General features: G+C 36.6%; 1 protein-coding gene across 1 annotated transcript in view; it reads left to right on the top strand.

Moving 5' to 3' along the window:
• The first annotated feature begins 2,357 nt into the window (after window positions 1–2,357).
• The window catches only part of dnajc17 (DnaJ (Hsp40) homolog, subfamily C, member 17), an 89,828-nt gene continuing 69,682 nt past the window's right edge, over window positions 2,358–22,503 (top strand). The window contains exons 1-6 of the mRNA XM_067454859.1: window positions 2,358–2,557; window positions 5,601–5,670; window positions 11,304–11,362; window positions 15,659–15,746; window positions 15,834–15,910; window positions 18,978–19,071. Of these exons, the coding sequence (XP_067310960.1) occupies window positions 2,480–2,557; window positions 5,601–5,670; window positions 11,304–11,362; window positions 15,659–15,746; window positions 15,834–15,910; window positions 18,978–19,071 (466 nt within the window). The 5' untranslated portion in view covers window positions 2,358–2,479. The remainder of the gene's footprint in view (window positions 2,558–5,600; window positions 5,671–11,303; window positions 11,363–15,658; window positions 15,747–15,833; window positions 15,911–18,977; window positions 19,072–22,503) is intronic.

The following is a 22,503-nucleotide window of genomic DNA, read 5'->3' as shown; positions in this document are numbered from 1 at the left end:
AACAATGTTCATTGTATCAACTCAAAATTTTAATTTCAATGAACTCAAATTTTTAAGGCAACCAGGTAACTTTTTTTCTACATCATTTTTTTTACAGTGTATGAATGTGAAGACCTTTTAAACAACAGTAGCATATTAATATCTATCCACCCTTTATTTAAATCTCCATTTAAATGCACATTCATAAACCATTCAAATCCATATTTCAGAGGTAGAAGGCATGCTCCGTTGGCTAAAAATGCTGTTCTTCCTCAGTATTTATGTCTTACTTTTAATAATAATAATAATAATTTGTTCGCTTTTCAAGGCACTCAAAGCGCTTTACATTGAAGGGGGGAATCTCCTCAACCACCACCAGTTTTCACTAAATCAAGCTTGATTTAATTAAGAAGCAGATGAGATATTGGTCTTGTTTCCTAAAAAAAAAAAGTAGTGCGTTTGTGCTTAAAACAGGACAATATATCAGCCAGTGGAGTCAGAAAAATCATCTCAACTCAAAGGGAAAACGAATGTATTTTTCTGATTTTGCCCAGTTTTAAGCTCAAACTCACTTCATTTTGCTCAACTCAAACATAATCTGGAGATGCACCTGATGCTGCAAATTTAATTATTTGACTAATTATATATATATATATATATATATATATATATATATATATATATATATATATATATATATATATATATATATATATATATATATATATATATATATATATATTTTTGGGTGGTTTAACAAAATAATGAAAAACCTTACATGTCTGTATTCTACGAGTCTGAAGATAGATCAGCAGAGAGTTTGTTTGATTTAATCAAATGTTATCAAATTATAAGACGTGAAATGTGTGTGTGTATGTGTGTGTGTGTGTGTGTGTGTGTGTGTGTGTGTGAGTGAGATTCGGTGTGTTTTTCTCCAGATAAATGGACAGACATGAGCTCATATAGAGTCACAGAACAGCTATGAGACGTCTCATTTGACAGCCTTGTCTTCTTCCTCACCCGTATGGCATTGTGTGTTTAAAACTCAATTTGTGTGTCCTGTTCTGCTGACCATATATAAATCTTATTTATTATGCATTGTAAGTATTTTGTATATGAAAATCATTTAGGGGTCTCACTTGGTGATGGACAAAAATTGACCGAAGCCTTGAAACTGTTCAATAATATTTTTGCATTATTATTTAGAATTTGTAGGGGATTTTATGATACTATGCATATATTAATATTTTTTTTATATATATATATATTTTTTTTTATAAATTCAATATTTCACATTAAATTGAGTGAAGGCCTTTTTAAAGTGAGAACAGCGCCGCCTGGAGGCGTTGAACCTCTATAACTCACTTTATTAATATACAGAGAGGCTTTTGGATTCCCGTTGTTTTTTATGCATAATTTCTTACTTTTTTTATTAAGTTTTGCATTTAGCTGTATTTAGACATCCCAAAAAATACAACTTTTTGTCAAGGTTTAGTTATTTTCACACACACACACACACACACACACACACACACACACACACACACACACACACACACACACACACACACACACACACACACACACACACACACACACACACACACACACACACACACACACACACACACACACACACACACACACACACACACACACACACACATGTAATATTGTTTTGGTTTTGAGGTGAATTATTATTATTATTATTATTTTATATATATATATTTTTATATAGGCCTATTTATAAATGTGCATATAAACATATGATGTAAAATATAATTAAATATAGATGTAATCAAATGTAAAAACAGTTATCTAATTATTACATTGTTTATGTGTATATTACATATACATATACATATAAATATATTACATTATATATATATATATATATATATATATATATATATATATATATATATATATATATATATATAAAATATTTTATTTTATTTATAATATTTTTGCATTATTTTGGTTTTGAGGTGAATTATTATTATTATTATTATTATTATTATAATTATTATAATTATTATTATTTAATTTCTATATGTATATATAAATATATTCTTAACAAAATTACTTAAAATAAAATCAATAAAAACTTGTATATATTTATATAAAACGTAAAATTAGTTATTATTTTGTTGGAGACATGGAGAGCGATTTTATTTCTCAGTATTTGATTGATAATTTGTATTTTATTCAGACAATATAATTTTTTTTCTAAGTCTTTTTTTAGTCATTTTTTAATTTCAAAACAATTTTTTTGAAGAGACCCAGAGGGATAAATATAAGCATATATTTTTTAATAAATACAAATATTAAAACAATGTGACATTGCCCGCATCCGTTCCTCCCGGCCTGAAGGGGCGCTGCGCTCCACACGCCGAGAGACAGACCGCGAGTCGCGCTGAAGAAGTCTTTAAACTGCCGCTAAGGAACTCAAGGATATTATTTTTTACGCGTTTATTATTTTAATAAGTGAAATTAAACCATGGCGTCAACAAAAGAGCTTTTAGAGATGGATCTTTACGCTCTATTGGGGATTGAGTCGACAGCGACAGAGAAACAGGCGAGCTATTCTGTCTTTATTCATTAGCATCGCTGTAAACACGAGTGTTTCTGTCAATAAATCAGATATTAATTATGATGAATGAACTTATATCCAATAACCATAGAAAAACAGTATAACAGTATCGCCTCTATCACAGGTTGGACTTTAGAGGGAATGTTTACACGAAACTCACGTGTTTACATGTCGAATTACTCATAAACTATGCATTTATTCAGTTTAGGTTATGTTTAATATATTACATTTTTCTTCTAGGTCATGTTCAGCATTTTATTTTTCTTCTACAACAGGTTTATAATGACATACAATTGAGTATTCGATATATTCATGTTTTTAAAACAGTTTTAGACATAATAGAGTCATCGCCTGCTTTGATGATTGATTTGTGTGTGAACACGCAGATATTGATGTGTTGATGTATTATATTGTCTAAAGTGCAGTAGTTTTGAGTATATTAATGTTTATGAGGAACAGATTGACCAGTAGGTGGCGCTGCACTTCAACACATGATGACCTGTGTGTGTGTGTGTGTGTGTGTGTGTGTGTGTGTGTGTGTGTGTGTGTGGTCCCCACAATGTAAATGGATTCATAAACATACTAAATTATGTTTTTTTGAAAATGTTAAAATGCAGAATGTTTCCAGTGATTGGTAGATTTAGGTGCAGGGGCAGTGTGTGTGTGTGTGTGTGTGTGTGTGTGTGTGTGTGTGTGTGTGTGTGTGTGTGTGTGTGTGTGTGATGTGTAGGTGTAGGGGCAGGGGTGGGGCAGTGTGTGTGTGTGTGTGTGTGTGTGTGTGTGTGTGTGTGTGTGTGTGTGTGATGGGTAGGTGTAAGTGTAGGGGCAGGGGCAGTGTGTGTGTGTGTGTGTGTGTGTGTGTGTGTGTGTGTATGTGTTTGTGTGTGTGTGTGTGTGTGTGATGGGTAGGTTAAGGCGCAGTGTGTGTGTGTGTGTGTGTTGGGTAGGTTTAGGGGAAGGGGCAGTGTGTGGGTGTGTGTGTGATGGGTAGGTTAAGGCGCAGTGTGTGTGTGTGTGTTGGGTAGGTTTAGGGGAAGGGGCAGTGTGTGTGTGTGTGTGTGTGTGTGATGGGTAGGTTAAGAGGCAGGGGCTGTGTGTGTGTGTGTGTGTGTGTGTGTGTGTGTGTGTGTGTGTGTGTGTGTGTAAGAGATACTGGGGGTAGGTATAAAGAAATTGCCACCTTAAAATCAAAATTTTATTTTGCCATTTTAAAATCAATTATTATTATTATACTAATCATACTATTATTATATGTAAAATTATACATATGATTATATATAAAAATATACGTGTGTGTGTTCATTTACTTTTGAGGTTTATTATATTATACTGCTACTACTAATATTAATAATGATTATTATTTTTTAATTATTTAATTTATATATTATGTATAATGTTACAATAAAAAATGATATTGCTTGTGTGTGTGTGTGTGTACAATATATAGCTATATTCTATGAAAAATTACATTAAATAAAAATAAATAAAACTGTGTATATATTTATATAATGTAAGACAATAAAAAAATCAAATGTAAAAAAAGTTTTTTCATTTGGTTTTAAAATGTTTTATATTATTATTTCATAATTTAATGATTTATGTATAAATACAGCTGTTATATAAAAACATAAATATAATGTAAAATATAATAATATATACATATATTAATAAATACAATAAAATGTATAAAACAAAAATTTGTTTTGGTGTGAATTTTTATTATTTTAATTATGTATACAAATACATTACATACAAATGATATGACATTATATATACATATATATATATTAAATAATAAATATAAAAATGTGTATATATTTATATAATGTAAAATATAATAATATATACATATAATACACACACACACACACACACACACACACACACACACACACACAGGCTTTAGGTCTACCTGTTCGTTCACCTGATCAAAGATTTTATGGAAAAAGACTTTAGTGACAGACTCTTTTCTTTCAGATTTTAACTTTCAGACTCTATTTATTGATTTAGATGTGTGTTTTGTTTTGTATGCAACAATAAAACAACAAATAAATATCGGTTATATATTGGTTATCGGGCACATCATTCGGTACATTGGTATCTCTAATAAAAATCAGTGCAATTGAACAGCAAAAACTATTACACTAAAAGGCTTTTACTTGCTAAAAAAGTCTAAATGATCAGCTCAGCCACCGAAGACCTTTCTGACCCAGGAAAAGCCCTGGAAAGCAAACCTGAGTGTGTAAAGTGCTTGAGTCATGCAGTCAGGAGTCATTTATTAGGAAGTGTTTCTGCATGTAGAAGTTGCATCAAACATCTTTTTTAGGTTATTTTTTTTTTGTTGCTTCACAATAAGTCGAGACTGCAGGAGATAGTGTTGATGGGGTCAGAGGTCAGCTGCACACATCAGTGTGAATTTGAGCGCCTAAATAAACATGCTGGCTAAAGCGAGCTGTGTGTTTCGTGTGTGTGAGCATCAGCGAGACTCCCGGGAGCGGAGTGTAAGGCGTATAGACAGAGCTCTGAGTGTGTGTGTGTGTTTTATCCTTTGAGTGTTTTCTGAGTGGCTCTTGTTGTGGTCCAGCTCTGTGTTTCTCACGTGCGCAGTTTGACATTAATGTGTGTGATTTACACAGGCCCTCGCTCCGATGTTTGCTGGGATTTCAGGGTTGAGCTGATGTGACCACAGTCCATTGTTATAAAACATGTTTCATGCCTTCCAGGAAAACTGAGCTCTGTTATGCACAACATTTTGTACAATATCTTGTGTGTGTGTGTGTGTGTGTGTGTGTGTGTGTGAGTGATGGGTAGGTTTAGGGGCAATGTTTTTTGTGTGTGTGTGTGTGTGTGTGTGTGTGTGTGTGTGTGTGTGTGTGTGTGTGTGTGTGTGTGTGTGTGTGTGTGTGTGTGTGTGTGTGAAACCGAGAATGTGAAATGAGATGAAGAGTATGTGAAGCGCACAGATGAACACGTGTGTGTGTTGGTGGGTTTGCAGGGATGTTAACAGAACCGTTCTTCTCTTTTACAGATCAAGAAAGCGTACAGACAGAGAGCGCTGTCCTGCCATCCTGATAAAAACCCCGACAATCCCAAAGCCGGTGAGTCTCCGACCCGGCAATCACACTGCAGGAATATAAAGAAATAAATGACGAAGATAAAACAGATACATTAGTTGAATTAAAGGTAGTCCTGAATTTATTTTGGTATTTTAATTTTTAACTTTTAAATTTAAATCATTAATTGTCATTTATTATTTTCATTTTTTTGTAACTCTTTCATTTTTCTGTTTATTTGTTCATTTATTTTTTACATTTATTTATTCCCACATGTATTTTTTTTCACATATTTAAATATTCCCACTTCTCTTACTATATGATTTATTATTTTCTCTAATTATTTTCCTACTTTATTGTTATTATTAATATTTGTATTATTTTTCTTTATCATTATTTATTTGTTATTCTAACCATTATTCTAAAATGTTACCAATTTGAATTTTTTCTGGACAATTAGATGGGCTGGTCTTGCTTGGCACTCTTTTTTTTATCTGCTTTTTTTCATGACATATTTCAGTAATCATCATAAGTTGGTATCATTCGAAAGCACAAACTCAAAATCCTGTGAAAAACGTTTTTCAAAGCGTATTTAGGCCACGCCCACACCCCGCGCGCGGGGGGGGGGGGGGGGGGGGGTTTGTACAATCCAACCCTCTCCATTGACTTTGTATTGCGTGAAGCGGTCGCCTCGTCTTTTTTCACTTATAACAAAAAACAGAACGATGTCTAAAAGCTGATATGTGACAAGGTGTGCAGCAAACAAGCTAAAAAACACATACCGTAATTCCTCAAATAAAGACCGGGGTCGTTATTTACCTGAACTGCCGATGGGAACCGTTTATTTGATTTGAAGCAGGCTTTTATTAGGGGCAGGCCTGTATTTCTAACTCCATTCATGCTGAAATCATGTGACATTGGCGATCCAAATCATGAATCAATTCACTGATTCATAACCATCTGAATCTTTATTTGAGGTTTGAACACAAACGCGGAAGAGAAGCCAATGCTGAATAAAGTCGTAGTTTTTGTTATTTTTGGACCCAAATGTATTTTGGATGCTTCAAGAGACTCTAATTAACCCACTGATGTCTCATATGGACTACTGTGATGATGTTTTTATTCCCTTTCTGGACATGGACAGTATAGTGTGCATACACTTGCATACGCTCTCGGACTAAATATAAAATATCTTAAACTGTGTGTGAAGATGAGCGGAGGTCTTACGGTGTGGAGCGACATTAGGGGGAGGAGTTAATGACAGACATTTCATTTTTGGGTGAACTAACCCTTTAAAGAACAAATGTGTAAAATGTATGAAAGTGTGTAATGGTGTGCGGGGGTGTGTAAGGGCAAATGCTTGCACCTAGTCTTCGGAGGGTCGTGCGATAAGAGCATATAGCAGGAAATAACCAGGGTTACACACTGTAGATCAGATATGGTGGTTAAACCAGCAGGCCAAGACAAGCGTAGACTTCCAAGCCACACGGTGGACGGGCTAAACATCGCATGCAGATTCAGGGCGCGAGATGTGGCCAACATTTGCACAAGTGCGGTCGACAGATCGCACAAACTCCAGCATGTGGCTTCTCTTATACCCCCCCGTGACTCTGTCTGCCCAGAACATGTGCATAATCAATGCTGGGAAAACCAGTCAAACCCCGAACGAGCACCTTGGACGAAGATGGCGTGTTTGGAGGGGCGTTTTTTCCCTTGCGGTCTCTGGAGGCTTTCAACAATTCCTGATTGACTCAAAGCTGGGAGACTAGGCATAATGTGTTATGAAGCAGGTTTGCTTTCTCCGAACTCGCATGAGCGGGGGTGAGGTGAAGGTCACGCTTCATTCGAACCCGTTTGCGTGCGGACGCCGGTACAGTCACGCAGGTATTGGGGTAACCTGAGCCGCTTCCCTCGGGGGTTAAACTGGAGCTCTCAGACGCTTGTTAGCGGAGAACAGAACCAGCCGTGCCGTCAGAGAGTCATTATGGGTCTGCAGGACGTGAGGGGCCTCGCGTGGTTCCCCTGATTGCTCCGCACGGACCCCCGCGTTTACACGCAGGAGCGCAGGAGGGGTCATTAGCGGGAACAGCTTTCGTGAGAGCGGCGGCACCCGCGGCGTTAATGCAGGAAACGTGTTCAGGAGAGAGCTATAAACCTGCTCAAAGGGCATGACTTGAGTGTGTGTGTGTGTGTGTTTGTGTACATTCATATCATTATAAATGTTTTATATTATAGGTATATTTTTATGTATGTATGTATGTAGGCTATATGGTTTGAACAGTATAAAAACCATAACGTCTATGATGAGTCCCCAAAAAGATGTGTGTGTGTGTGTGGCCTGGTAAACCCTATGTAATAAGAGGCCAAAATGTCCCCACAAAGATGGCAATATCCGAAATCCTTGATCTTGTGGGGACATTTTTTGGTCCCCATGAGGAAAACATCTTATAAATCACACTAAGTGGTGTTTTTTTAAAATGTAAATGGCAATGCAGAATATTTCCTGTGATGGGTAGGTTTTGTGTGTGTGTGTGTGTGTGTGTGTGTGTGTGTGTGTGTGTGTGTGTGTGTGTGTGATGGGTAGGTCTAGGGGTAGGGGCAGTGTAGGGGGATAGAATATACAGATTATACATTATAAAAACCATTACGCCTATGGAAAGTCCCTATAAAACTTGAAAAACACAACGTGTGTGTGTCTGTACACACACACACCCACGCACATACATACGCACCCACACACTCGCACACCGACCACCACGCATATGCACAGGACACACACACACACACACTTTTTTTTTATTGCAAAATTGAATATGTGGGTTTGCACCACTCACAATTTCTTCAGGAATTGTACTTTCTAGTTAGTGGTGCTTGCTTTAGCAAGGCATCACTATTGTTCTCCACCATACTTATTATTATTATTATTATTATTCTGGCCACGTATTTCGGCGCGCTTCTCATTGCACCCAAAATGTGTTTTTTAATGGCACACATAAATATGTTTGTTTAATGCAGTTTAAATGTCATGCGGCTGTATAAGCAATTGTGTTTTAAAATAAAAAATTATGATAAATTACTATATCCCTTTGCAGTTTGACCGTCCCATTTTACCTGAAACTGTTCATGCAAAAAAAGTTGGCACAGCTGATGTTTCAAGAACTGTAGAGCCTAAATAATTATATTTTAGTACATAATTTCAACACAAAAGTATCAGAAACAGTCATTATTAATCATAAAAACACATGGAAAAGGCATATGTTATTGTATTATTGTACCAAGTGATTTACCAAAAAGTGGCCCAATTTAGCTGATATCACCCTATGTATATGTATATTTATATTTTTAAATGTAGATTTTTGTGGAAAATAAATAAAGTATGGTAAATTAAACTTTTTTTTTTAATTGTCCAGGTATGTTAATTTATTATTACTCTATTGTTAATAAGACTTGTATGTATACCGTATTTAAATTATTTTATTAATTTATACTATATGTGTGCGCGCATGTGTGTGTGTATGCGTGCGTGTTTAAATATGTGTGTGTGTATACAGTATGTGTGCGTGTATATGTGTGTGTGTGTGTGCGTGTATGTGTGTGTGCTCGTGCGTTTGTGTATATGTGTGCGTGTGTGTGTGTGTATATGTGTGTGCATATGTGTATATATGTGTGTTTATATATGCAGTATGTATGTGTGTGTGTGTGTGTGTGTGTGTGTGTGTGTGTGTGTGTGTGTATACACTGTGAAATATGATATAATAAATAGTAAACTAAACAGTATATATATAATTTTATTGGTCATATTTCATCCGACCAATAAAAGAAAAGGGTTTTTAATACAAAAAAAAGTCAACCTTCAAATAATGATGTTCAGTTCTGCACTCAATACTTGTTGGGGAATCCTTTTGCAGAAATGACTGCTTCAGTGCGGCGTGGCATGGAGGCGATCAGCCTGTGGCACTGCTGAGGTGTTCTGGAGGCCCAGGATGCTTCGAGAGCGGCCTTAAGCTCATCCAGAGTGTTGGGTCTCGCGTCTCTCAACTTTCTCTTCACAATATCCCACAGATTCTCTATGGGGTTCAGGTCAGGAGAGTTGAGCACAGTAATACCATGGTCAGTAAACCATTTACCAGTGGTTTGGGCACTGTGAGCAGGTGCCAGGTCGTGCTGAAAAACCAAATCTTCATCTCCATAAAGCTTTTCAGCAGATGGAAGCATGAAGTGCTCCAGAATCTCCTGATAGCGAGCTGCATTGACCCTGCCCTTGATAAAACACAGTGGACCAACACCAGCAGCTGACATGGCACCCCAGACCATCACTGACTGTGGGGACTTGACACTGGACTTCAGGCATTTTGGCATTTCCTTCTCCCCAGTCTTCCTCCAGACTCTGGCACCTTGATTTCCCAATAACATGAAAGACAAAAAAGTACTTTGGACCACTGAGCAACAGTCCAGTGCTGCTTCTCTGTAGCCCAAAAGTGTCTTGACCTGGGGAATGCGGCACCTGTAGCCCATTTCCTGCACACGCCTGTGCACGGTGGCTCTGGATGTTTCTCCTCCAGACTCAGTCCACTGCTTCCGCAGGTCCCCGAAGGTCTGGAATCGGTCCTTCTCCACAATCTTCCTCAGGGTCCGCTCACCTCTTCTCGTTGTGCAGTGTTTTTTGCCACACTTTTTCCTTCCCACAGACTTCCCACTGAGGTGCCTTGATACAGCACTCTGGGAACAGCCTATTCGTTCAGAAATGTCTTTCTGTGTCTTACCCTCTCGCTTGAGGGTGTCAATGATGGCCTTCTGGACAGGGTCGGGTCGGCAGTCTTACCCATGATTGCGGTTTTGAGTAATGAACCAGGCTGGGAGTTTTTAAAAGCCTCAGGAATCTTTTGCAGGTGTTTAGAGTTAATTAGTTGATTCAGATGATTAGGTTAATAGCTCGTTTAGAGAACCGCTTCATGATATGCAAATTTTTTGAGATGTGTGGGTTTTATGAGCTGTGTGCCAAAATCATCAGTATTAAAACAATAAAAGACCTGAAATATTTCAGTTGGTGTCCAATGAATCTAGAATATATGAAAGTTTCATTTTTATCATTACATTATGGAAAATAATGAACTTTATCACAATATGCTAATTTTTTTAGAAGGACCTGTATATATATATATATATATTGTTTGTTTTCGCAAGGGGTTCAAATTTCCAATTGTATTAGACATTGTCTTTTTTAATGCTTTGTAAAAGAAACATAAATAATTAAAAATGCTTTGATAAACTTCAGATTTATGTGTTAATAATTTATTATTATGTGTATATTATATTTTGTGTCCCGAAAAGGATAACACTGGGTAAAATGTAAAATTTTGCAATTATACTTTTCTTTTTTTAATTTTTTGGCAAAGATTAATACAATAAATAAATCATTTAAAAAAACTTTTAGGTATTGTGTGTAGATGCACACTGATTTTCAGACGGTTTTCTGAAGCTAAATGTCTTGTTCAGATATCATGAACACATCATCCTCATTAATATATGTCGCTCTCATTTACACATCATTGCTTGTTCAGTATTAAGCAGCTTGAGCATCAGGCTCTTCAGAATGGTGTTTTCCAGGTTTGAGCAGGTTCTTGAGGCTGTTTAAGAGCTTTTACTGGGACTAAATGTTGTTTCTGTCTGTTGTGCAGCGGAGCTCTTCCACCAGCTGTCTCAGGCTCTGGAGGTGCTGACTGACGCCGCCGCCAAGGTGAGAATCATTATTTCTTCATATTTTTGTGTAATCGACGCGTTATCCTCATAGACTGTAAAAAAATATGGCTGTAGTGTCCGTGACGTTACCCATAGGATTCCGATGAGCCGTTCTGAAGCGTAAAGTATGGGCGAGCTGGGCGTCGCCATCTTGTGAGCGAGTCATCGCGCATCACTCCCGGATAACAGAAAATGGGCAAAGAGGCGGGATGTGGGCGGAGCTTAGGTGACGCAGTGACTAAAGACGGCGGATAAATGGCTTTCCACCTTTCACTCAAAGTAACTACGCCCTTAATTATGCAGAACTTTAAGGCTTTATATAACGTAAACGAATGAGTTATAAAAAGATTCACCCCCTCACAGTCGTCATGAAGGTCAAAATTAGCCGTATAGGCCAAAACCACAATTTGTACCAGCCTGTAAACATGTTTTTATTCTGCTGTAAAGTTGGGCATTTTAACATGAGGCTCAATGAGATTCTGCTCCTTCTGGAGCCGCTCTAGTGGCCAGTCGATGAATTGCAGTTTACATTACTTCCGTATTGGCTTCAAGAGAGATTGCGGGAGGTTGCCGCTTGGTTATACTCTGTGTGTTAATAGGCCAGAGGAGAACTGGGTCTGGTTTCTCCAAAGGTGTATTTTTCTCCATCATGCCCTGATGGAGTTTTGGTTCCTTTGGTCGCCTTTGGCTTGGCTTGCTCAGTTGGGGACACTAACATTATGATCCAAGTTATTCAACTAAATATACAAATAAAATGAATTTATTAGGTCTCAATTAATTCTATAAACTATAATACTGATCTGCCAGCATTGTCGCTGTATGATAAATTAAAATAAGCTGATAACATCACTGTTTACTCCAGAACGACTGTACAGCCAAATCTAATTCTGCTGCAGTATTGTCCTGTTTAACACTGAAGCTGCTTTGACACAATCGGCATTGTAAAAGCGCTGTATAAAAAGTTGATTGATTGATTAGACAATCTTTCTATATGATTCATGAACAGTGTTGCCACAGTTACTTTGAAAAAGTAATCTGATTACTGATTACTCCTGTTAACCGTCACTGGCCCACCGGTGGGCCCATTTGCCACTGCATGTTTAAAACAATTATATCCTATATTTATCCTGATCTAATGTTGTACAAATTATATATAATTCGAAAGCTTACGAACTCAAGATTCATCCTGTGAAAACCGTTTTGAAATCGGACCTTGCGTTACCATGGAAACAGTGCTCTAAATTCTTCTAGTGGGCTCCTCCCCTATAGTGGGCGTCGTCATGTTTTAATATTACAACATTTATTTAACTACTTTATAATAAAAACCTTTTCTAATCTTGACAAAACGCATATCGTCGGAAAGGTCTGAGTCTCACGGTTCTATATCTGCAAACTGTTTTGTGATATTTGGACAAAAATATATACATTTGATGCAGGAGATCGCATAAAAAAATCTATGAATTTCAGTGACACCCGGTGGCTATGTGTGGTACAGCGCCTAAACAAAATCTCATGGGATTTTTTTGTGATATCAACTTCAAATTTAGAACACAAATTGATTAGACACATGGCTTTGATTTGATAGTAATTTTAGGTATAAAAATGTTTTTACTCACAATTTCTACCTGATGATACAATATTTTACAGCCTGGAATAGCTAGAAAAATTTATATTCATTATGTGCTAATAATTTATTATTATAGTTTTTTTGGCTGTCAAGCTATTACAATTTTTAAATGTGCTGATTAATGAATCTAATTAATCAAACAAAAACAGACATTGTAAAAAAAAAGCATCGGAAAGAAATATTTTAATTCATTCAACATATAATTCATTACACATAAACTTAATTTGTCTGCAATGAATGCATTAATAATTGTATTACTTTAATATTTATTATTCCCCCCCCCAACTAACTTGTTAAATCAAAAGTTCTATTTTTTTATGCATATTTATTTATATAAGGATAATGTGGGGTAAAAAATTATTTATATTATATACAGTCCCTGACAAAAGTCTTGTCGCTTGTGTACAAATTGACCTAAAGTGCCGCTAAAATATATTTCTAATCAAGATTTTTTACAAGAAATGGCTCATTTTAATCCAACCAGCTTTTGTGATAATGTTTCAGTGAAAAACTAAACTTTCAAAAAGTATTCTAATATTCACAGCTTGGTAAAGCCCATTGAGTCAATTTTTGCAAAGACATAAGTGTTGTCACCTTGTCATATGAGCTTCACCTGTGACTAATAATGGATCAATTAGGTCTCAAGTGTGTATAAAAAGAACCCTGGTACACTAGACCTTCACATCAACTGCAACTAGACCTCTGCAAACATGCCTAAGATTCACCCTGAGACTAAAGTTTTGATTATCAAGAGGCTGAAGACCAGATCCACTGCTGATGTGGCAGACACCTTCAATGTGTCTCAGCGTCAAGTACAGAGGATAAAAAAAAGATTTGAAGAGACTGGAGACGTTTTTGACAAGCCCAGGTCAGGCAGACCCCGCAAGACAACTGCTCGAGAGGACCGTTTGTTGGCTCGAAAATCCAAGGCCAGCCCATTTTCCACTGCAGCAGAGCTCCACGAGACCTGGTCACCTGAAGTCCCTGTGTCAACCAGAACAGTTTGTCGGATTCTGTCTCGAAATGGCCTCCATGGTCGAATCAGTGCCCGGAAGCCAGCACTAAACAAAAGACAATTGAAAAACCGTGTGGCATTTGCCAAGGCCCACAGCCTGCTAAAAGGATGGACGCTGGAAAAGTGGCAGAAGGTGGATTTTTCAGATGAATCTTCTGTTGAATTACACCACAGTCGCCACAAATATTGCAGGAGACCTACTGGAGCCAGAATGGATCCGGGATTCACCCAGAAAACAGTGAAGTTTGGTGGCGGAAAAATCATGGTCTGGGGTTACATCCAGTATGGGGGTGTGTGAGATCTGCAGGGTGGAAGGCAACATCAATAGTCTAAAATACCAAGAAATCTTAGCTACCTCTTATTCCCAACCATAAAAGAGGTCAAATTCTGCAGCAGGACGGTGCTCCATCCCATACTTCCATCTCCACATCAAAGTTCCTCAAGGCGAAGAAGATCAAGATGCTCCAGGATTGGCCAGCCCAGTCACCAGACATGAACATCATTGAGCATATGTGGGGTAGGATGAAAGAGGACGCATGGAAGACGAAACCAAAGAATATTGATGAACTCTGGGAGGCATGCAAGACTGCTTTCTTAGCTATTCCTGATGACTTCATCAATAAATTGTATGAATCCTTGCCAAACCGCATGGATGCAGTCCTTCAAGCTCATGGAAGTCATACAAGATATTACATTTGGATCTCACAGCACCACAATTTAATTTGGTGACATATTTTTGTATTTGCTGTAAATTTGTTCAATTTCTGTATAGGCGACAAAACTTTTGTCTTGCCAAAATTTGACCTTTCTGTCTTGATTAAATTATAAATATTTTTTCTGGGAATATTATTTATTTCAGTGCATTAAACATCATTTGGGAGGGTTTTAGCTTTTCATATGAGCTATTTCTAACACCAATGAATTAATTAAAAGTCAGGTTAATATCAGGTATTTCTAGAAAATAGATAAGCGACAAGACTTTTGTCAGGGACTGTATATATATATACATTTTTTTTATATATAATATTTCTAATGCTTTGTAAAAGAATACAAAAAGAACACCAAACTATTTTTAATTGTTTATGTATATGTTGATTTATTATTGTTCCTCTTTTTTATGTATATTTTAATTATTATGGCGGGAAGTGTGGATTAAAAGGATTAAAGGGTTACCTTTAACGTGAGGTAAAAATGTCAATTTTTTTGGTCTTTTTAATGTTTTGGAAAAGAATAAAACAAACATAAAAAAATTAAAAAATTTGATGTACTGTGTATTTATGTGTTAATACTTGTATTATTATTTTAATGTATATTTTATATGCAGAAAAGGATAATATGGGGTAAAATGTAAAATTTTGCAAAAAATTGTAAAATAATGCTGTGGCAAAGATTGCTACAATAAAAATATATAATTTAATTAAAAGATTTAGCTATTGTTTGTAGACTTGATTGATTTCCTTGACTTTTTCAGGTCTAACATCTGGAAATCGCTCTTTTATAACAAGGTTTCTTCATATATTCAGTTTTTCCAAGACCCGAGGAATCCCCAAATAGTGTTTTTAGCTTGTTTTGTGTTGTTTGAAGTCATCTTGAGGCTTTTATTTATCAGCATGATATTTTTTTTATTATCTTACTTTCTTTCTTTCTTTCAGGCTGCGTACGACAAGGTCCGCGCTGCTAAAAAACAAGCTGAGGAGAGAAACCGAAAGCTCGATGACAAGAGGAAGAAGATTAAACTCGGTGAGCTGCTCTTCCTCCTCCACTGATAGGCTGTTAGTGTGATAAATACTCAAACTCAATGACTCCTGATGTGTTTGTGTTTTGTAGATTTGGAGGCGCGTGAACGGCAGGCAGAGACTGTAAAAACAGAAGAGGTTAAAGTCACCCGCACGTTAGAAGAGGAGGTGAGAGCCTCATTTGATCAGTGTGAACGAGTGTGTAATGGCTTCTTTTGTAGTAAGACTCCTAAAAAAGTTAGACTTAAATGGCCCTTGTAGTTGTTCTGGATGCGTTTTGTTCTGTGACTAGTATCCAAGAAAACCGTAATATCTACATTTACACATTCGCAGACACTTTCATCCAGAACGACTACTATTGCATTTAGGGTTTATAGTTTTAGTCTAATATCTAAATATCTGAAACTATAACGCCTCACTGTTTTAATGTGAGCAGAATAAAAGCATAACAAATGTAATTCAGACGTCTCTTCTCTGAATTCAGATTTTTCTGCTGTTTTTGCTAAATAAAAACAAATATAGATTCGTGGTGTTTTCAATCATAACTTCATGAAACATGCACGGATCGTAGAAAATGGCACAGCATTATTTACAGCTGATTCTTATGATTCAAATGCTTTGCACTGATCAGAAGATATTCCTCATGGAGGAACAATTTCTAAAATGCCCGTTAGGGGGCGTTAAGGGCTAAACAAAAAGGTTACCTCTGTTTCAAATGCTGATTACTTTATGCTATCACCACACAATTTGAGTCTGATGGAGCACATATGTAGGGAAGCTTCACCAAAAAAATAATTGTACTCCTACCTTATCTCCTTGCTGAGTTATTGTGTGTCAAATAAGAAAAAATATGTCAAACTATAATACAAATTATATAGTGTCTCAGTATAAGAATGTCCAAATGTAATGCCTACCTTTTGATTCTCCTTGCTATAGTTTTGGAGTTATAAGTCTTTACTTTTGTGTATGTCAACCTCTAAAAATACCTTCAGGTCTTAAAGCTGCACTTGGCTACTTTTGCTCTCGGGGTCCCCCTACAGTTTGGAAAAAATAATGTCCTCAGCTACTGTCGTAAGCTCTGTCCTCCTACATCAGGGGATGCCATTGCGCGTGCATTTGTTGACATGACAGCCCTGATAGCCCTGAACTAGTGATGCGCGGGTCGTCTCATAACCCGCGGACCCCGTATGTCTATTTAATGGTCGCGGGTGCGTGGCGGGTTGTAAACATATATACAGTGGTGCGGGGCGGGCCAAATAACTTCATAAAAGCGTCCCGCGGGTCGGTGCAGCGCTAACAGTTCCCCTGAACACTGCAGGAGGAGTTCACATGCAGGTGTTCTTCTGGCGGCGCGTGTGAAATGTCTTCATCAGGTACAGTCAGTGGCAGATGCTTCAGCAGGTCATATGAATATCATTTCATGGGCTTTATTTTTTTCAAACGCCAAATAATCGCGATGCTCACGTTTACAAGCCAGCGTCATTATAGTAGTCTATTGGTTAGCGTTTTACAGAATCTATATGATCCTTCAGTTCAATGTTTGAGTGGTCGGTAATCACCGTAACAAGCAGGACAGCATCGGTCGGGCACGCCTCCTTCAGCTCACGCTGACGAGCAAACGCTGGTCACATGTTGATCCCCGTCCTGCCTTTAATCACAGCACTTTCTCGTTTCCTCTTATTGCTTTCCTCCAACAAAACCTTTTCTTTCTTATTTGTCTCTGCTGCTTCAGACATGACTATATTATCCGACGAACACAGTTGGGCTCGCACGTCCGAATGTAAGGAAGTGTGTGTGTTAGTGGAAGTGACGTATATGCCGTAAAGCAGTCGAATTTTGTAGTTCTTTTTGTTCTCGGGTTACTACCCGAAAACCCGAAGTTTAAAAGTACGATTAAAAACGACACAGACCCCATCAGGCTATGGCAGACGTGTCATTCAGCCTATTGTAAGTCGATGTATCATCACAAGAGTCTTGAAAATATATTATGACGGTTGAAAAGTTACCTAGTGCTGCTTTAAAGGGTTAAATTGCGCAATTCTGACTCTCTCGGAATTATTTTTCAATTCAGACTTTTTTGTTGTTGCATTTTTGTGTTTCTTTCTCCAAATTCTGAGTATAAATCATGTAATTTTGAGGGTTTTTTCCGGGAATTCGAACTTTTTTTTAAATTGTATTTATTTTTATTGACACAACAGTAGCTTATACAAGTTAGGGAATCAATGATATACATACACGTACAGAAGAGTGGAAACAAGAACAAAACAAAAACCAAGAGAAAGAAAATAGTAACAGAGTTGTAATATCAGTAGTAATCATAATAATAATACATATAACAACAATAATAATTGTATATAATTAATAAATATAACAAGTATAATAATAGTAGCAGTATTGTTAGTATATATATATATATATATATTTATATATATATATATATATATATATATATATATATATATATATATATATATATATATATATATTTATATATATATATATATATATATAAATATATATATATATATATATATATATATATATATATATATATATATATATATATATTTTATATATATATATATATATATATATGTATGTATATATATATATATATATATATATATATATATATATATATATATTTATTCATGATAATAATAGTAGGGGTAACATTTGTGATTTATAATAACAATAAAAGTATTAGTTATGAAAATGATAGTTGTAGTTGTAGTGGTAATAACAACAATAGTATTCATGATGATACTTTTTTACTCATAATTCTGACTTTTTCCGCACAATACTACGTTTTCCCAGAATTCTTAATTTAATTCTTATAATGTTGAGTTTTTTTCTTGGAATTCTGGATTATTTCCCCCCCAAAATTCAGATTATTTCAGAAATCTGAATATAAATCTCTCACTTTTTTCTCAGAATTCTGACTTTTTTTCTTAGTAATTGCCTTTTCTCATAAATTGTTTTTCTGCGGTGGACACGAGCGGCCTTACGGTTGTGTTGTGAAACGGCATGCAGACCTCAGTGCTGCTGGGTTTGATTAGTGACCGGCCAATAGGTGTCAGTGTTAGACGTGTGGAGTGTGAGTGACGGGTTACTGCAGGTCAGTCTCTAGGAATCGCTCTAGGACATTCTAGCGGCACACAGTATTGTTTTGTTTTTGCATATAATAACTCCAGGAATGTGTGTGTATGTGTGGTTGCGTGCCTCTGTGTTGTAGATCGCCCGTCTGAGAGAGGAGGGTTCACGAGAACTACAGGAGCAGCAGAGACTCATACGAGAGCAGATCCAGAGAGAGACACACGCACACACAGGTGCTTACACACACACATTAATGCATTGGGCAGATGCTTTAATCCTAAGAGACTTACATTGCACTGAATGCATACTTTTTACACGTTTTTTTTAAAATAATAAGCTGTAGTTCAAATGATAAATGATAACAGAACGATCATTTTTGGGTGAATAACCCTTTAACGTCTAAACTGCAAATCTGGAAACTTCATTTTCATTTATTGTTTCCTCAATAGTCCTAAAGTCATGTTTATGTGCATTTAAACCTTTGCCCAGTGTTTTGTTTTATTGAGATTTTTTGTGTTGATGTCTGATCAGAAAACGTACAGCTCACAGCATCAGAAACATTGGCTTTATAACTCACACCTAAAAACCAGTGCAGGCAGTATAACTACATTCAGTAACATTGTCTTATGACTGTAAATACAGATTTCACGACACAGCGGGTCACTATTTCCACAGTTTGTGATGCCAGTTTATCGTAGTAGATCGTTTCAGTCTGATCTGAAGAGTTTGAGCACTTAATTTGTGCATCTGTCAGTGATGCAAGCTTTATAAAAAGGCTGTTATTGAAGGATAATTGTTGGAGAGCGATCGATATTTATTTATTTTTATTACTGACACCAATTATTTGCATGTTTATGTGCCTGATAACCGATATATAGAACCGATATTTATTCATTCAGCCAGCACTGGATTGAACAAACTCTTTTACTTAAAGGGGGGGGTGAAACACTCAGTTTCAGTCAATCTCATGTCAATCTTGAGTACCTATAGAGTAGTATTGCATCCTTCATATCTCCGAAAAGTCTTTAGTTTTATCATATTTATAAAAGAAATATAGGCTGTACCGAGTCTTTCCGGAAAAACCGAGCGCCTGGAGGCGTATCGTGTGGGCGGAGCAAAAGAATGACGAGCGCACAAAGCGGGTGACGTCCTCAAGCGTGGAGAAACCCATCGCTATCTCAGCTAATATAGATAATGATCCACAATCAAATCTGAGGGAGAAATAAATTGAACAGGAAGAAACGGCAACATCAGGACGTCCGTCTCTGTGGTATGGACTGTATTTAGTGGCCTGTCAACATTTGTGTGTCTTTACTCGCAGTTTATGAGGACATGATTCGGTTTATGGACTATTGTATGCGACTAGACCTTAGAAGTAGCAAGCAAAACGGTTTTGCATGTCAGACTAGTGTAACGTTATACAGAGATCAGCAATGGAGTCCGTTAGCGCATTTGAATGACGAAGCACGCGATCGTGTCGTTTACTGATGTTTACTCACGCGACGATAGCCGACAGCACAGACATCTGAAGCAGTTTAACTCACCGGCTGCTTCCAAAGCAGGACCGAACCTTTATCGCTGGGACCGCTCCGTCAAAAACACACTTCTTTGGTATGATTATTTGGTAAAGTCCTGACAGCAGTGGCGTGTTAATCCACTTTGAGACGCGACTGAAATGATGTTGTGAAGCTTCTCGTCATTTCTGCGTTCAAATCGGTTCAAATGCAGCGCTGCCTTCCTGGAATGCTGTGCTGAAGCGTTAAAGTCGCTCGACGTCACCCATAGGAATAAAGAGAAGCGCGGGCGCCACATAAGTGTTTAGGGACGACTGGATCTGCATCTGAGAGTGTTTACGGGCGTGCATTTCCTCTCTCGCTCTAGTCACGGCGCGCGCGCACCCTACCGGGAGAAGAGCCCGTACGGCCCATACAAGGACCTTCCGATCTATTTAACGTCAAGTAGACCCATACTCGAAAAAAACTCGCCGAAACTTGTGAGAAACCGGAAGGAGTATTTTTAACACAGAAATACTCCATCAAACGTCCAACATTAGTTTTTGAAACTTTGTCTATGTTTAGGATGGGAATCCAAGTCTTTAACAGTGTAAAAAGCTCAGTATGCATGAAACAGCATTTCACCGCCCCTTTAACACTTTTTAAATACTGTAATTTCTGAAATTTCACTCCCTCTTTGCATACAAAACAGAACACACTTTTAAATCAATAAATCGAGTTTGAAAGAGTGCAAAAAATTAAATATAGTGTTTTTAAAATATAATCTTTGATCAGTTAAACAAACAGGAAACGAATATAGAATGTAAAAATCGTTCTAACAAAAAAGAAAGAAAAAAAAGCATTTTCAAAACGGCCACACGATGGCAACATTAATCTGTGAATCCGATAAAACCGATGCCTGATTATGGGAAAATGCTTAAAAATCAGGAAAAATATTGGTAAAACTGATTATCGGTCAATCTCTATGAGTTATAAAATTAAATAAATGGTAAAAGGGAAATGAGCTGCTGCTCCCAGCCCTCCTCTCTGGAAGAGGGAGGAGCTTCAAGAGCTCATGTTAGCTGCTCCGATTACCTCACACACACACACACACTGAAAATATCAGAAACTGTTCAGCCTTTTATAATCAAACTGGAGTCGGACAATGATGGAGAGACTCAAGAAGAGGAGACAACATGTAGATTGAGACAGGATGTTTCTGAAGGGATAGTTGATGAATTTGTATGTTAACGATCTCCAGTCATTGATTAGCATATTCTGTTATGATAATCTATAAACCGCTGGTGTGGAAACTGCCAGAGAATATCTGCTGATGATGAGAGAACAGGGATAGTTTAGTTTAATTACGATTATAACTTATGTTGTCATCTCGCTTTGACATGCTATTGCATTTGTGTTTTTACTGTACCAATTAGGGCTGGGCGATATGGCCCAAAAAAAAAATCCCAGATTTTTTGCCAAAAAATTCGAATTACGATTTTAATCGATTTTTTTCCCCCCTCCTACTTAAAATCAATCTGCATGACAAAGAAATTGTTCAAAACAAGTTTTAACTTTATTTTGTTTAGGTAAAATATTTGCAGCTTGGTAGAACGCCTACCTGGGGTGCCAAACTTTCAGCATGTGAATAACCCAGACCATTCCACAGTATAAATGGGCACCATATCTTTTGCAATATACAGTATGCAAATCAAAGGTTTATTAATTGATATGCAGATCAAATTAACTTTTATTAACAGTAATGTGCAAAACAAGTATAGGGAAAATTGAAATGTTATGCTATTTAATAATATGCTAATGATATTATTAAATATAGATTACCATTGTTCTTCAATATTCTCACACTGAACTGACCGATAGCTTCAGTTATTATAAAATGAGCTCTTTACTTGCTTTCTGTGTAATTTAGTTTTTCATGAGACTGTGACTTCGTACTTTTCTCCATATATTAAGGAGTGTAAATGGCTAATAAATCAATAAGTGCTCTTCTGCTGGTTATAGTGGTGGGCACTGCATATTTAAATTTATATTTATTATAAATTTAAATTTATAAATGCTTGTTTGCCACAAAATGGATTAAACATTATAAAAAATTAACTAAAATACGATTTCTTTCACAAGACCCCTTTACACTTTTAATTTTACAAACCA

The sequence above is a fragment of the Pseudorasbora parva genome, chromosome 10 (genome assembly GCF_024679245.1).
Source record: "Pseudorasbora parva isolate DD20220531a chromosome 10, ASM2467924v1, whole genome shotgun sequence".
Classification (NCBI taxonomy): domain Eukaryota; kingdom Metazoa; phylum Chordata; class Actinopteri; order Cypriniformes; family Gobionidae; genus Pseudorasbora; species Pseudorasbora parva.
This window is presented reverse-complemented; position numbering and strand designations above follow the sequence as displayed.